The sequence below is a fragment of the Salvia hispanica genome, chromosome 3 (genome assembly GCF_029641045.1).
Source record: "Salvia hispanica isolate PSC_SH4W2 chromosome 3, Shi_PSC_v1, whole genome shotgun sequence".
Lineage (NCBI taxonomy): Eukaryota > Viridiplantae > Streptophyta > Magnoliopsida > Lamiales > Lamiaceae > Salvia > Salvia hispanica.
This window is the reverse complement of record NC_142694.1, coordinates 39,078,973-39,094,614: the sequence shown is the minus strand read 5'-3', so window position 1 is coordinate 39,094,614 and position 15,642 is coordinate 39,078,973. Positions and strand designations below refer to the sequence as shown.

At 37.3% G+C, this 15,642-nt stretch overlaps 1 protein-coding gene across 1 annotated transcript; it reads left to right on the top strand.

Annotated features, from left to right (window-relative positions):
* Positions 1-3,019: 3,019 nt before the first annotated feature.
* Positions 3,020-14,878, top strand: LOC125220258 (protein ACCELERATED CELL DEATH 6-like). Its single transcript, XM_089067469.1, has 5 exons — positions 3,020-3,144; positions 4,264-4,376; positions 12,667-13,396; positions 13,493-14,025; positions 14,108-14,878. Exons 2-5 carry the CDS (start codon positions 4,269-4,271, stop codon positions 14,708-14,710), a joined length of 1,974 nt encoding a protein of 657 aa, XP_088923595.1. The 5' UTR covers positions 3,020-3,144; positions 4,264-4,268; the 3' UTR covers positions 14,711-14,878.
* Positions 14,879-15,642: the final 764 nt, after the last annotated feature.

Genomic DNA, 15,642 nt, shown 5'->3' with positions numbered 1-15,642 from the left:
TGGACAAATAAAAACTATTATTGTCTTCGAACAAAAAAATAAAATTCAATGGTAAATGATAAGAGTTTTAATATAAAAATAATTATATAAACATTAAGTGCTTGAAATATTATCAGTAAAAAATGACTATCTTATTTGAGTAAAACTTACTATAATTATCCAGGGATTAATTGAAGTGGACAATCCAAAATAAAAAACAAGACTATTTTATGGACTGAGAAAGTATTACTCCCTCCGTCCACGAATAGGAGTCCCGGTTCACTTTTACCATAAAATGGTAATAGGGTCTTTCCACTAACTCATTCCACTCACATTTCATTTAAAACTAATATATACAAGTGTGACTCATATTCCACTAACTTTTTTCCACCCACCTTTCTTAACTTTTCTTAAAACTCATGCCTGCCCATGAATGAGACTCCTAATGGCGGATGTAGGGATTACAATTTAAGAGAGATAGAGTTTCATGCTAGCTAGGTATGGATTTTATATATTCGCTTTCATGTTTTGATAAATCCGTTTCCAATACACAAAATAGTGATAATAAGACAATGTTCATCAATAACCACCCAATTAGTCACTTTTTCTATATCCTCCTCGTCCTCAAAAAATAAACAAACTTGTAAATCGGATGAGTTTCAATTTGCAATGGGTAAAGTAATAGAGAGATAGAAAAAAGTACGAAGAGAGAGAGAGAGAAAAGATAGTGGAAATAGTGTAGTGGATTATGAGGTCTACGTTATTAGTGACATGTAATTAGTTAAAAACTTTCCAATAAACCCTAAACCCAACCACATCATCTATTATAAATTTATTTTTATATAATTTTTTGATAATAATATAATTACTTGAAATATTTTATTATTGTACAATAAAATTTATAAGTAACATAATAATGACAGAATAAAATTCTATAAAAATAAATAATTCTCATTATTCCCTATAGTGAACAGTGAAGGATACTAAAAAAAGGGGTAATTACATGTTTCATACAAAATGTTTTACGTTTGTTTCAATCCAGTACAAAAAGTACTCCCTCTGTCCCACAAAAGATATCACACTTTCCTTTTTTTGTCCCACAAAAGATGTCACATTTCCCTTTTTGGAAAAAGTTTTCTCTCACATAAATATAAAAATTATATTTTCTCTCTCCATTTAACACACAAAACAAAACATCCTAAAATCTCGTGCCGTTCCACAAGTGTGACATCTTTTGTGGGACGGAGGGAGTATTAAGTTTGCATATTTCATAAAAAAAAGTTTACTTAGTGTTTTAAGTTAATACATTCCGTTAAATATTTTAAACACCGTTAGTTAGTTTCTAATTTGTCCAACTTATCAGCATAATAATAGAATAATTAGAGATTTAATACAATTAATCACTCTAAAAAATAACAGTCAATATCAATTCTTCCAGCAATTTCATAGTTTAAAAAAACTATGTCTCTCATTATACTCTATTTTTTTTTATTGTATTCTTTATAGAATATGGTATAAAATAAATCCATATTTCATCTTTACAAAATGACTAATTTGAGCTTCTAATAATCAATAAGTCAGTATTTAACTTTTACAAAAACAGAGTCAATATTTTTTTAGTTGTATTCTCCATTGTTACATGAATGCACAAAGAATTGATTAAATCCACAAAACAACTCCTTCTCCAAATAAATAGGAGAATTCGAAACTCATGGGGGAAACAAGACTAGGGTTCGAAATTTATGGGGTATTCCACAAGGAAAAGATTTGGCTTGGATTTAATTCATGGAAATAATACAATAAGGTATGAATTAAATCCACAAAAATAATATCTCTCTCATGAGCACTAGGGAATTCAAAAATTCCATGGAAATAAACAAAGTGGTCGAAAATTCCCTTGGAGAAAATTAGGCGAAGTTAATTTGGATTTAATTTGGATAAATATAAAAGCAAAATATTAAATCCAAGAAAGAATAGTATTTCTCCCATAAATAGAGGGGATCGAATATAACCATCTAAATGGCTAGAATAATTATGCGTGATCCTACATATTTAACAACACACCTAGGAAATTAAATTGACTTTAATTTCCCACAGTTAAAATACACAGAAGCCACAATAAATCAAATAAGCACACATTTTCCAATAAATGGAAAATAAATACGCATTATATAAATTTTCACGTAATCAAGAAAATTAGGTCACGAAAAAGCGGGTCGCTACATCATAACTCTTATTGTTGGCTCACTTATTTTATCTCTCTACCCTACTTTATTAATTCCCTCTTCAACTTTTTGGACAAAAACACCCTTAACAAAAGTTAATATTATAAGAGATGGTTTCATGCTAGGTATGGATTTTATATATCTTTGCTTACATGTTTCGCTGTCACATGAAGAAATCTGTTTCCAATACACAAAATTGAGGCAATAATGTGCAGAAAAATTTAGGTATGTGTCTATTTAAAGAGGCATTTAGTAAGGTTATGACACTACTCATTAATGTTAAGTTGATTCTTGCATGAATAAGTTGGTAAACCATTATCACGCTTTGGTTAGTCGCCTACAATTCTTCAGATAAGAAAGAAGAATCACATACATGTATGTGTGTGGTTGAGTTAATATTTTAATATATGAAAATAAACATAACAATGAATGAAAACATTGAATACGCTAAAATCATTTTAGAAACTCTTTTATCTTCAAATACAGCAGTCTTGCTCCAAGATAATACAGTACAAACTAACTACACTTAAATTGCGACAAAAAATTTCACATGTGATACTACAAGATATTCACATGGCCTCTGCTACTTAAGGATCATGGCTCCACTACATTCGCCCATTGTCAATAGTCTTGGTAGTGGACGATACGATTTTTAATACCATAAAATTGGTAAAATACGACAAAGAAATTAAAAATAATTAAAATAAGAAAGACACAAAATTGAATTTGTTCGTACCTTGGTAGATATATTTCTGCCATTCCCATTTAATATTGATTTTGACAACACACTAATTCATTTTTATATCTATAAGAAGACTAAAATTCTAATTAGCATTTCTTGGAAATTTGGGTCCTGCATATATTTGAAGCCGGCACAGTTTTTCAGTCCATCTCTCGAGTCCTTGCACTTTCAATTAAAGGGAAATTCTGCTTCATCAAGGTTTCATCATCTTCTTCTCCTTTTTCCATTTCAGTAATTTCTTAAACAAATTAGCAATACCCCCTTTTTCTCTTATACGCATTACGCCCTTTAGAATTTGTGTTTATTCGAATAAAAAGAAGAAAGATGAATAGTGGATAATAAAGAGTTGGCAACATTTTATTCGTTTTCTATATGCATTACATAACCAGTTGGTTATTAGAAATCCTTGTCGTTAATGATTACGGACATGAAACAGATCTACATTTATAATTAATATTGCACATTGTACAGTTTAACACAACCATTTAGAATTACTTACAAGTTGCTTTATCTGATTCAAGTGTTTGATCAGATTCTACAGTAAAATTCACCACTATCGGTATCCATGCATATTCTGATCCGATACAAGCACAATTCCCGGTACAATAGTTCTACAGTAAAAATCTCTGTAGAACTTTACGTATTTTTTGTGTCAAGAGAATTAGGTTTTCTATGTCTATAATTCTCTGTAATAGAGAATATATATAGTCTAATTGCCACATGGTCCCTAGGCCAATGGACTTATTTTCTCTTGTACGATTTAATTAATGTATAGTCTAACTATAATTTATTAAGTCATTATCCTAATCTAGTCCATTATATTTCAATGGCAACATTTTGTTTCATCACTATGGTGTTAATAAATAATGCATTTTCTATTATGTAGGAACTTTTTAAGGATACGATCTTGTCTCTTAAGAAACCTGGAATGGAAAATTCTATCATGATGGAATAGAATCATATTTTTTTTTAGTACTACCTCCGTCCACCAAAATTTGTCCCATTTTTTCATTTTTGTCTGTTTCCCAAAATTTGTCCCATTTCACTTTTACCATTTTTGGTAGTGGATCTCATATTCCACTAAGTCATTCCTACTCACATTTTATTATAAAACTAATATATAAAAGTAGGACTCACAGTCCACTGACTTTTTCAACTCACTTTCTATTTCATTTCTTAAAACCTGTGTTAGTCAAAGTGGGACAAATTTTGGTAGACGGAGGTAGTATATAAATTTGCAGACATTCTTTGACCAGAAGTGTTTTGATTTTTTTGTAAATAATCCTAATATCCTCTCTTTTATGGCAATCGAACCAGAACGCATGTCGAACGAGAACGATATTATGCTCCAAGATCTGATCGAAGCAGGGTGTAAACCTCACGAATTGCGATATAGGTCGAAATCAAGCACGACCTCATCCGACCCGGGAGTAAGCACATACATTTGTTATTGCTCATTTATGTCTATGATAGAATAGGGTCACGTATTTATTTACGATGATAGGAGGATGTTCACGTGAACTAATGGGCCCATGTGTAATTGGTCCATGAATTGTTAATAGTTGAAATGCTCAAATTTCAATTGCTCCTAGTCAATATTTCATTTGCTCCATTTCAGAATTTTTTTTTTGACTATGTAACTACTTACAACGCTAGAGGGTGATGTGGCCTTGTGGTCCGGAATTCGGATAACTGAATCGAACAATATAAAAACATTAAATTTGATTTGATTTTTTTAGATTTTCGGTTCGAATCAATTTTTAATCTAAACTCTGGATTTTCGTGTTGGTCCGTATTGTTTTTCTAAACCTGAATTATATATATATATATATATATATATATATATATATATATATATATATATATATAAGAGCATCCACAATAGGCGGCTAGCGCCCGCCCTAGTCGCCGGCGAGCGCTAGCCGCCTATTGCGTTAGGCGAGCGTGACGGGCGAGCAGATGGAGGATGAGAGGTTGGGCGCGGCGTTAATCGGCTAGCCGATCGCTCGCCGCCTATTGTGCAGCGAGCGATCGGCGAGCCGCATTTTGATTTTTTTTATATTATTTTGAAGTCTATATATATGGCTCGTCACACTTCATTTCATTCACACCACTTGTTTTGATGAGTTTCTTCTTCTCCTCTCTATATTCTCTCTAGTTAAAAAATGAATCGTGACAGCTATTCCCCCAATACGGGTGATGAGGATCCAATGCAGCGACTCGACGATGAGGTGTGGGAGCATACGTCTGCGGAGATACACCGCTTGGTGGAACAGCCGGTTGTCCTGTTAGAAAATAATGGGATAAAATTCCCAAGCCGTGTACAGGCGGTACTCTAACTATTACAATCGAAGTAAGATAACAACAATAAGAGAAATGAAAATTACAACGGAAATAAAATAAAACAAACCAACAATAAGTCGAGTCGAGGGAAGCCTTCTTTCCGCAAGACAAATTACGCCCCGGCTAGTGCTCACGGAATGGCGTATTGCCCCCAAAGATAAAACGACTTCCTCCTAGCGTGTAGAAGCACCTCAAACCCGCTAGGCACTGGCGAACTTGATGGAGTTCCGAGAATCGAGCTAGACAATGCTCCTAGAATGCACACTACGATGTAGAGAGCAAGAGAGTGTAGAGAGAATGCTTGTTGTGGTGTATTTTCCACTCTCAAAACCACACCTATTTATAGGATAGGAGTGAACATATGAGAGATCTCGACATTAAGACACTTCATAAACATTTGGAGGTTACAAGAAATGAAAGGCCAAAGGCCTCTCTCTTTTCCCCCACATTTCACACGTTTTTTAACAATCTCCCACATTGGTTAGAGCACTGCCAGCTCAAACCAACACAAGACGTGTATGCATGCATGCAGATTCTTTGCTCAATTCTCGAGAAACAATATTGCATTTGGAATAGTAGCTTGGGGCTTTGAACTTTCCATAGTCAACACTATCGGGCATACTGGCGGCCTGGTGGACGTGATGCCTTGAACCATTCCTCCTTGGTGTATACCGAGACAATAATATTGACACAATACTATTTACAAACTCATCAGTTCTCACGTCTGTGTCCTTTACAAGCTATGGAACACCACTTTGGATTCATAAGTGATTCACATGTTGGAGCGGCCCACACTTGTTCACTTACATAGGTGATTCTTTTCCAGGTATCCTGCAATACCCACCTCCTTGAGGTTTCTAAGAATCATTAAAAGTCAAAACTTAGCCTCTTACCACATGCAGGTTACAACACTCAATGCTTTCTAAAGAATGGGCGAAGATAAAAAATCTTCCGAGTGTTACAACTAGAGTCATATAGCTTTGTTTTCCCATTGAACCAAGCCCGTGGGATCTCCAATCATATGGTTGGGTTACCACTACAATCATCTTTTAAAATGTGGTTTTCAGTCTCATTCCTTTTAGCAATTTATGCATTTGATCACGATTTAAACTTTTCGTTAACGGATCTGTTAAGTTATCCACTGACCTTACATAGTCAACTGCGATAACACCACTTGTAATCAACTGCCTCACGGTATTATGTCGCCGACGAATATGTCGAGACTTACCATTGTATAAGCCACTATGTGCTCTTCCTATAGCCGCTTGGCTATCACAGTGTATCACTACTGCTGGTACTGGCTTCTTCCAACATGGAATACCTTCTAGGAAGTTTCTAAGCCACTTAGCTTCCTCCCCTGCTTTGTCTAAAGCGATAAACTCAGATTCCATGGTGGATCGAGCTATACACGTATGTTTCGTTGACTTCCACGAAACAGCTCCACCCCCCACAGTGAACACATACCCACTCGTCGAGAACGAGTCTTTTGAATCAGAGATCCAATTTGCATCACAATACCCTTCGAGTACTTGGGGATATCTTGTGTATTGCAGCTCAAAGTTAAGAGTATACTTCATGTATCTCAAAACCCTACACAGAGCTTTCCAATGTTCTTTTCTTGGGTTGCTCGTAAATCGGCTCAGTTTATTCACCCTACACGCAAGATCTGGTCGGGTGCAGTTTGTGATAAACATCAAACTCCCTATGATCTTTGCATATTTTTCTTGAGCTACAGGCTCACCCGTGTGCTTACTCAAATGCACGTTGGGTTCCAATGGAGTCTTAGCTGGCTCACAGTCAAAGGAGTGAAACTTTTTAAGCACTTTCTCAATGTAATGAGATTGTGTCAGTGCAATTCCCTCATGATTCCTTTTAATCTTGATTTCGAGAATCACATCAGCTAGACCCATGTCTTTCATGTCGAAATTTCTATTCAACATATTTTTGCTCTCGTTGATAATGGCACTATTACTGCCCATAATCAACATATCATCCACATAAAGACACACAATAACGAACCCATTATTTGTGTTCTTAATGTATACACACTTATCACACTAATTGATAGTGAACCCATTTAACAACATCACATTGTCAAACTTAAAGTGCCATTGCAAAGGCACTTGTTTTAATCCATATAGAGACCTCACTAGCTTGCGTACCTTCCTTTCTTGGCCAGGTACTACAAACCCTACAGGTTGCTCCATATAAATTTCTTCCTCTAATTCACCATTCAGAAATGCAGTTTTCACATCCATTTGGTGAATTTCAAGATTGTGCAAAGCAGCAATTGCAAGAAATACCCGAATGGAAGTGATTCTCGTAACGGGTGAATACGTGTCGAAGAAGTCATATCCTTCTTGCTTCTTAAAGCATTTTACAACTAGGCGAGCTTTGTACTTTTCAATAGTACCATCAGTTTTATATTTCCTTCTCAGGATCCACTTGCACCATAAGGTCTTACAACCTTCTGGCAAGTCTACTAACACCCATGTGTTATTTCTCATAATTGATTCAATTTCACTATTGATTGCTTCTTGCCAGAATGGCACATCTGGGCCAGACAGCCATTTCGCCAACGACTTTGGTTCATCATCCAAACATAAAGGTTATGAAGTCGGGACCAAATGTCTTAGCAATTTTAACTCTTTTACCACGTCTTGGTTCTACATCCTTAGGACTTAACCTCGTCCTTTTTGGAGGATTAGAACTAGTGGATTCATCCATTATTCTCAAAGAATATAGCATTCCTTGACTCTATCGTTGATCCTTCAGCCACGCCAAGCACAACTGACGTATGGACTAGGAAACGATAAGCACTACTATTAAGTGCATGACCAATAAAGATGCAATCGACTGTTTTAGGACCTATTGCAACTTGTTTCGGAGGTGGCACTTCTACCTTCGCTAAGCACCCCCACACTTTGAGGTATGAATACGAAGATTTCTTGCCTTTCCACAACTCATAGGGAGTCACATCCCTATTTTTTAGTGGAATCTTATTCAGGATATAATTTTCCGTTAACACAGCCTCCCCCCACATATTGGGTAAACCTGAATTAATCAACAGAACATTCATCATCCCTTTAAGTGTTCGATTTTTGCGTTCAGCAACACCATTTGTCCAAGGAGAATATGGAGCCGTGGTTTGGTGAATTATACCACTTGCATGGCATAACTCTGCAAATGGCGCTACATACTCGCCACCTCTATCACTTCGTACACACTTAATTCGACAATTAAGTTGATTTTCGGCTTCATTTTTGGAGTCTTTAAACGCTTCAATTGCCTCATCTTTACTTCTTAATAAGTAAAGGTAGCAATACCTTGTGTAATCATCTATAAATGTGATGAAATACTTTTTACCACCTCTTGTTTGCACAAATTTCAAATCACATACGTCTGTATGGATTAACTCATGAGGTTTTGTGCTTCGCTCTACCGAATGGAACGACAGCTTAGCCATTTTGGCTTCAACACACACTTCACATCTTTCTTGTGAGTTAAACTTATCAACTTTTAGTAAATTTAGATTTACTAATCTTTTTATAGCATTTAGATTTACATGTCTCAATCTATTATGCCATAAATCAGAGCTCTCAAGCAAATAAGAGGATGTGTCATCTTCGTTATTGCATATTCCTTTTCCACGGCGTCCTTCACCTATGAATTTTCCATTCTTGGTCAATATAACCTTTTCGCACTCAAATTCTAGTGAAAATCCATGATTTACTAGAAGTGAGCTGACACCAAATTATTTCAGATGTCTGGGACATGCAGCATATCCTTCAGGGTAAGAACCTTTCAAGATCCTAATTTTAGGAACACATTACCCAAACCAACCACATCAGAAGAAGCTTGGTTTCTCATGCGTACTTTTTTACCTCCAACAGATTTGTAAGTAGAAAAAACGCTTCTCTTGGAGTACACATGACATGTGGCACCCGTATCAATAAACCATTCATTTGGATTATTATCATGGTCCACGTCGGAGACCATTGCGACCACCTCGTGATCTTTGTTGTTTATAACAACACGTTCAAATAATTTGCACAATATTGTCTCCGACAATAAGTACACAATTATATTGAACCATATGTGCATTGGTATATTGAACACCACATGCATCCCAATTATTACTACCAGTCTAAATTGGTCTTGCTTGTCAAATGATAGACGATAAACACAATTCTCAAGAGAATAGCTCTCAAGGAATTAACCACTTCATTGCGCATCGACATTGCGACTGTTCGTTTCTTCATTCCAGCTTTGGAGCTCATGATTCCTCCAACTTCGATTGGTATAATCCTGTCTTAGAAGAGTACACTAATTTGTCTTGCGATTGTTAGAAAATAATGGGATAAAATTTCCAAGGCGGAACTCTAACTATTACAATCGAAGTAAGATAACAACAATAAGAGGAATGAAAATTACAACGGAAATAAAATAAAACAAACCAACAATAAGTCGAGTCGAGGGAAGCCCTCTTTCCACAAGACAAATTACGCCCCGGCTAGTGCTCACGGAATGACGTATTGCCCCCAAAGATAAAACGACTTCCTCCTAGCGTGTAGAAGCACCTCAAACCCACTAGGCACCGGCGAACTTGATGGAGTTCCGAGAATCGAGCTAGACAATGCTCCTATAATGCACACTATGATGTAGAGAGCAAGAGAGTGTAGAGAGAATGCTTGTTGTGGTGTATTTTCCACTCTCAAAACCACACCTATTTATAGGATATGAGTGAACATATGAGAGGTCTCGACATTAAGACACTTCATAAACATTTGGAGGTTACAAGAAATGAAAGGCCAAAGGCCTCTCTCTTTTCTCCCACATTTCACACATTTTTTAACATGTCCCTCGGCCGATCCAGCATCGACGTACAATCCCTGGGACCACGTCGCTGCCCACCAACGGTTGTTTGCTGACTATTTTGCTGACGAGCCGCGGTGGGGGAAGTCCTTTACAAGGAGGCGTTTTAGAATGCACCGACCACTCTTTATGCATATCGTGTCGGCGTTAGAGGCCTTGTACATGTACTTCTGGATGAGATGCAATGCGAGCGGCCGGCCCGGATATTGGCCGATACAGAAGTGCACCGCTGCAATTAGGCAATTGGCTTATGGAGGCACGACCGATATGTTCGACGAGTACCTTCATATCGGCGAAACAACTGCCCGCGAATGTCTGAAGTATTTTTGTCGGGGCGTCATCCACATATTTGGGCCTACGTATCTTCGAAAACCTACCCCTGCTGACTTCCAAGGTCTGATGAATTTGCACGGGAGAGTGGAATGTTGGGCAGCATAGATTGCATACATTGGGAGTGGAAGAACTACCCAACCGTTTGGAAAGGGATGTACACGACCGGGTTCAAAGGCAAGAATCTCACTGTGATCCTCGAAGTCGTTGCTGACTATCGGCTGTGGATTTGGCATGCGTACTTTGTGGTTGTCGGGTCGAACAATGACATCAACGTCCTACAGTCGTCGCCCCTCTTCAATGAGCAGTGCCTTGGCGTAGGTCCGGCCATCAATTTAGTAGCCAACGATAGCCAACATGATATGGGCTACTATTTGGCTGATGGGATATACCCCAGGTGGCCCGTATTTGTGAAGATGTTGAGCGCGCATTTGGTGTGCTCCAGGCGCGATGGGCTCCGGTGAAGGGCGAATGTGGTGTGACGATTGCATCGCTGATGTCATGTACGCATATATCATCATGCATAACATGATAGTCGAGAATGAAGGTGCAGAACTCACTGATTGGGCCAATGAAGATGCTGTCGGACCAAGCCACAATGTGGCCACCGCCTCTGTGCACATGGGTATACCCCACGACGGCGCCGAAAGAGTGCAAGAATTTGCTACTATACGCCAGCAAGAAGCCCATATTCAACTCCAGCGCGATATAATCGAAGAGTTATGGCACGTAGGATTGCACATTGATATCGTTTATATTTTCTTTGAATGGTTGTGTAATCGTTGTAATTTTTTCAAATATTGTAATACAATGAAGGTTTTCGAATTAGTACTATAAACTATGTTTTCTTTTCTCCAATTATTTCCGTATTTGTTATTTTAATTGCTTGGTTAGGCTATTTCTAGACAGTTGTTTGGCCAGGCTGTTGTTTAGTCCATGCTGATGTGGCAGGAGGACTGTTGGTTGGGCTATTGCTGGGCTAAATATATTGTGGATTCTCTTACCATAGGAGTGCATTAGAAGGACAACTATAATTAGGGTGATAAACATAATAACTCTTACTCCCTCCGTCCACCAATAAGTGTCTCATTTTGCCATTTTCGTCCGTCCATCAATAAGTGTCCCATTTGGTTTTTTTACTACTTTTGGTAATAGACCCCACATTCCACTAACTTTATTTCACTCACATTTCAATATAAAAGAAATATATAAAAATAGGACTCACCTTCCACTAACATTTTCTACTCACTTTCTACTACATTTCTTAAAACATGTGCCCGGTCAAAATTGGCCTTGTATTGGTGGACGGAGGGAGTATAAACTATCATTTATGAATGAAATATATCATTTTCGCTAAAATATCATTGTATACTGATTTATATCATCTTGAAACTATCATTTTATACAAACAAAATATCATTTTATTAATTATAAGCATCATTTTATGCATGCAGAAAGAATATCATTTTATTGAGTACAAACATCATTTAAAAAATACCATTTTATTGAGTAAAAACATCATTTTATACATGCCGAAAGGAATATCATTTAATTGATTACAAGTATCATTTTTATATAGTTATTATGGATATCACCCTAAATATGGGCTATCGTGTGATAACAGCCCTAAAACCATATACATAGGGGTGGCAAATCGTGCGTGTCGGGTCGTTATCGTGTCGACACGATAACGACACGAACACGATAACAACAAACACGAACACGACCCGTTAAGAAAACCTCAAACACGAACACGAACACGACCCGCTACTCAGACACGAACACGACACGAACCCATTAACGACACGAATCGTTTCGGGTCAACACGACACGAACACGACATGAACCCATTAATGACACAAAAATAAGTATTGAAAAATGAAAATAATAAGAATAATAATATTAAAATATTATGTGTTAATAAGAATAATAATATTAAAATATTATGTGTTAACGGATAACACGAACACGACACGAACACGCATTGTTAACGGATAACACGGACACGACACGAAATTTTCGTGTCCTTAATGGGTCGACCCGATAAGGACACGAACACGATAAGCTCTGACCCAAACCCATTAATTTCGTGCCGGTTCGTGTCGTGTCAAAAATTGTCAGCCCTACATATACATATTTCATAATTTTGATTTTGGATTTTCAAATTTTTAGATTCGGGTCGGTGGCCCAATATGCGACGATTTGAAGCAGACAGGGACGAGGAGACCAAAATCCTGGATTAGTATAAGCTATGATGAAGATGAAGATGATGATGAAGAAGAAGAGCTTGTGTCTGCAGAGATGTACAAGGAACCTGACTTATATCTAGCAGCCATAAATGGCGATCTTGATCACTTCAAAAGAATTTTCCATCAAATTTCAACGGGAGATTCTGAAGTTATATTGTCTAGGCTGAGCCTTACTGGAAACACATTTCTTCATGTAGCAGCCAAACATGGAAACCAAGCTATAGTGAAATTCATTGCCAGTACGCAGCCATCTCTTGTCTTAGCCAAGAACTTCAATGGAGAGACTGCGTTGCATCTCGCAGCAAAGGGTGGAGATGAAGCAATGGTAGAAGCCCTTGTGGGAATTCTCTCTCATAATGAGACAGAGAAGCGTGATCTGCTGATGGCACAGAATGAGATGGGAAACACAGCCTTGCATCAAGCATTACTTTGTGGTAGGGAATCAATTGCTAGATTTTTGATCCAGCAAGATTCTGAGCCATCATATGATCACCTAAACAAGCATGGAGAATCTGCCATTTATTTGGCAGCTAAAGCTGGTCTTGTAGGATGCGTCTCTTCTATTCTCGTACAGTGTACGGATGAGAGCAGTCTTAATAAGCTTTTCAAGAATAAATCTCCCATTCAAGCAGCAATTGAGAGAAAGGACATAGGTACGTATTTAATACTAATGATTTTATTCCCTGTTTGCTTGGTAACTGGAAAAATGGTTAGATTGGTTTACTTTCTGTTTTTTTCTCCTGCATCAGTTGTTTTAGAAGCCATAATCAACGCTAAGCCAGAATTAATCCAAATGAGAGACACCAAAGGAAGAAATCCTCTTCATTTTGCTGCATCTTTAGGTCATCTAGAAGCAACACATTACCTGCTACAAAAATATGCTTTCAATGCAACTAGAAGAGCCAAAAGAGGTCAACTACCTATTCATTTGGCAGCACACGAAGGCCATGTTGCCATCATTCGCGTTTTGCTTCGAGATTTCTCCGAAGTAGAGGAGCTGCTCAACAATTCTGGTCGTAATATTCTACATATTGCTGCTCTCAGAGGAAGATATAATGTGGTCAGTTTTGTTCTCAAGAATCCAAATCTCGACTCCCTCATAAACATGAAAGATAAATACGGAAACACGCCCCTGCATATCTCCAGCATGAATGGTCATCCTAAGATAGTCAGTACCTTAACCTGGGACCAGAGGGTCGACATTATGGCGGTTAACAACGAGGGTCTGACAGCTCTTGATGTTGCTTATGAAAAAAGGATACATAATCCTTCTTTTACAAAGGTATGTATTTACAGCTACTTAAGTACTACTATCTTGAAATTTGTTTTCCCATTTATTGATCAGATCTATGTTTGGGTTTCAGCGTTTGACTTGGGCTGCTCTGAAATCTGCATCTGTTCCTCAAAATTTGGAATTAGATAGAACTGTGGATGTCAACTATGATTTCTATAAGGAAAGAGTAAACACTCTCTTGGTTGTGGCAACTCTGGTCGCCACAGTAGCTTTTGCAGCTGGTTTCACCATGCCTGGTGGCTACATTAGCTCTGAAACTGGCACTGATTTGGGCATGGCAACATTTTGGAGTGACACGGTGTTCCACGTGTTTGTTTTATGCGACACTATAGCCATGTATACTTCAATCCTTGTTGTCACAGCTCTCATCTGGGCTCAGTTAGGAGATACCACCTTAGTCATCTATGCCCTTGAACTCGCGGCACCTTTGCTGGGTGTTGCTATGATCATGATGTCCGTGGCTTTCACAGCCGGAGTTACCATAGTTGTTACCAAACTCAGGTGGCTCCAAATCACTCTGCTTGCCATGAGTACATCTTTCATCGCCCTATTGCTTCTGCTCCTGCTTCCTCTGTGCGCACCAATCAGTTCAAGGAGTCGGATACTACGTTATCTTTCTTACTACCCATTTTGGTTGCTCGTACTCGTTTGTAGCACAAAGCGAAATAACTGAAGTCTTAAGCACACATTGTGGCACTGTATCGTATCTAGTTTTTTATGTCGGTATGTACTTTTAATTATTCCGGAGATTGTGGCACTATATCGTATCTGGTTATTTGTGTTGGTATGTACTTTAATCTACTAATAAAGAGGTAAAGCACTTCTTGTATTGGAAAATACATTACTGTCTTCCTATTATCTATATGTCGTATTTGTATGTGCTATTAGAATATTAAGCATTGCACGTGTGATGTGTTGCTGATTTTGTTCTTGTGGTATTTTTTAGGATTGTTTTGTATGAGGATTTCACTTTGTTTGATGGAAACTTTATGTTCTTCGAAGATGTTTCGGGATGAGTTTGACTAGTTTTAATTTTGTTTTGAAATTGATTGCATTTTATTCCACTTAGAAAATGATTGATCCCTTCTTCTCTAAGTGGACTTGATAGGTAACTTGGATAGGAAAGGGAAAAACATGTTAGACAACTAATGAGTAGTGTCATAATCCTACTTAATGACTCTTCAAAGAAAGCTAAATTCCTCTAGAAATGTGGATGAATTGTGGCATCGATCATTGAACACCAACATCATGCATGCACGTTGTAACAGATTCCAACATTTAAGTTTAATTTTCGTTGTTAAATTAATGTAATTTAGACATATTTATTTGAATTTTGCAAATAATGCGTGAAATTAAAAATATTATATATGAAATTGGATAATAATTAAAAAGATGAAATAAAATCAGTAATTAAATTGTGTTGTGATTTGAGGTTTGAAATGTGATATATATTGTTGGAGTTTGAGATTGATAATGTGACAAAATGAGATGTTGGAGTAGTGTTACTGTTTGAAACTTGATTTAGCATGAGTTGTTGATGGGCCCGAACAGCATTGGGCCATTATCCTTCCAATGAAGAGTCTCCACTTTAGGAAGCATGTGACT

Coding starts and splice junctions, on each gene's coding strand:
- LOC125220258 (XM_089067469.1), top strand. CDS start 4,269: ATGTCGAACGAGAACGATATTATGCTCCAAGATCTGATCGAAGCAGGG. Junction 4,377..12,666: donor CGACCTCATCCGACCCGGGA/GTAAGCACATAC, acceptor TCAAATTTTTAG/ATTCGGGTCGGTGGCCCAAT. Junction 14,026..14,107: donor ATAATCCTTCTTTTACAAAG/GTATGTATTTAC, acceptor TTTGGGTTTCAG/CGTTTGACTTGGGCTGCTCT.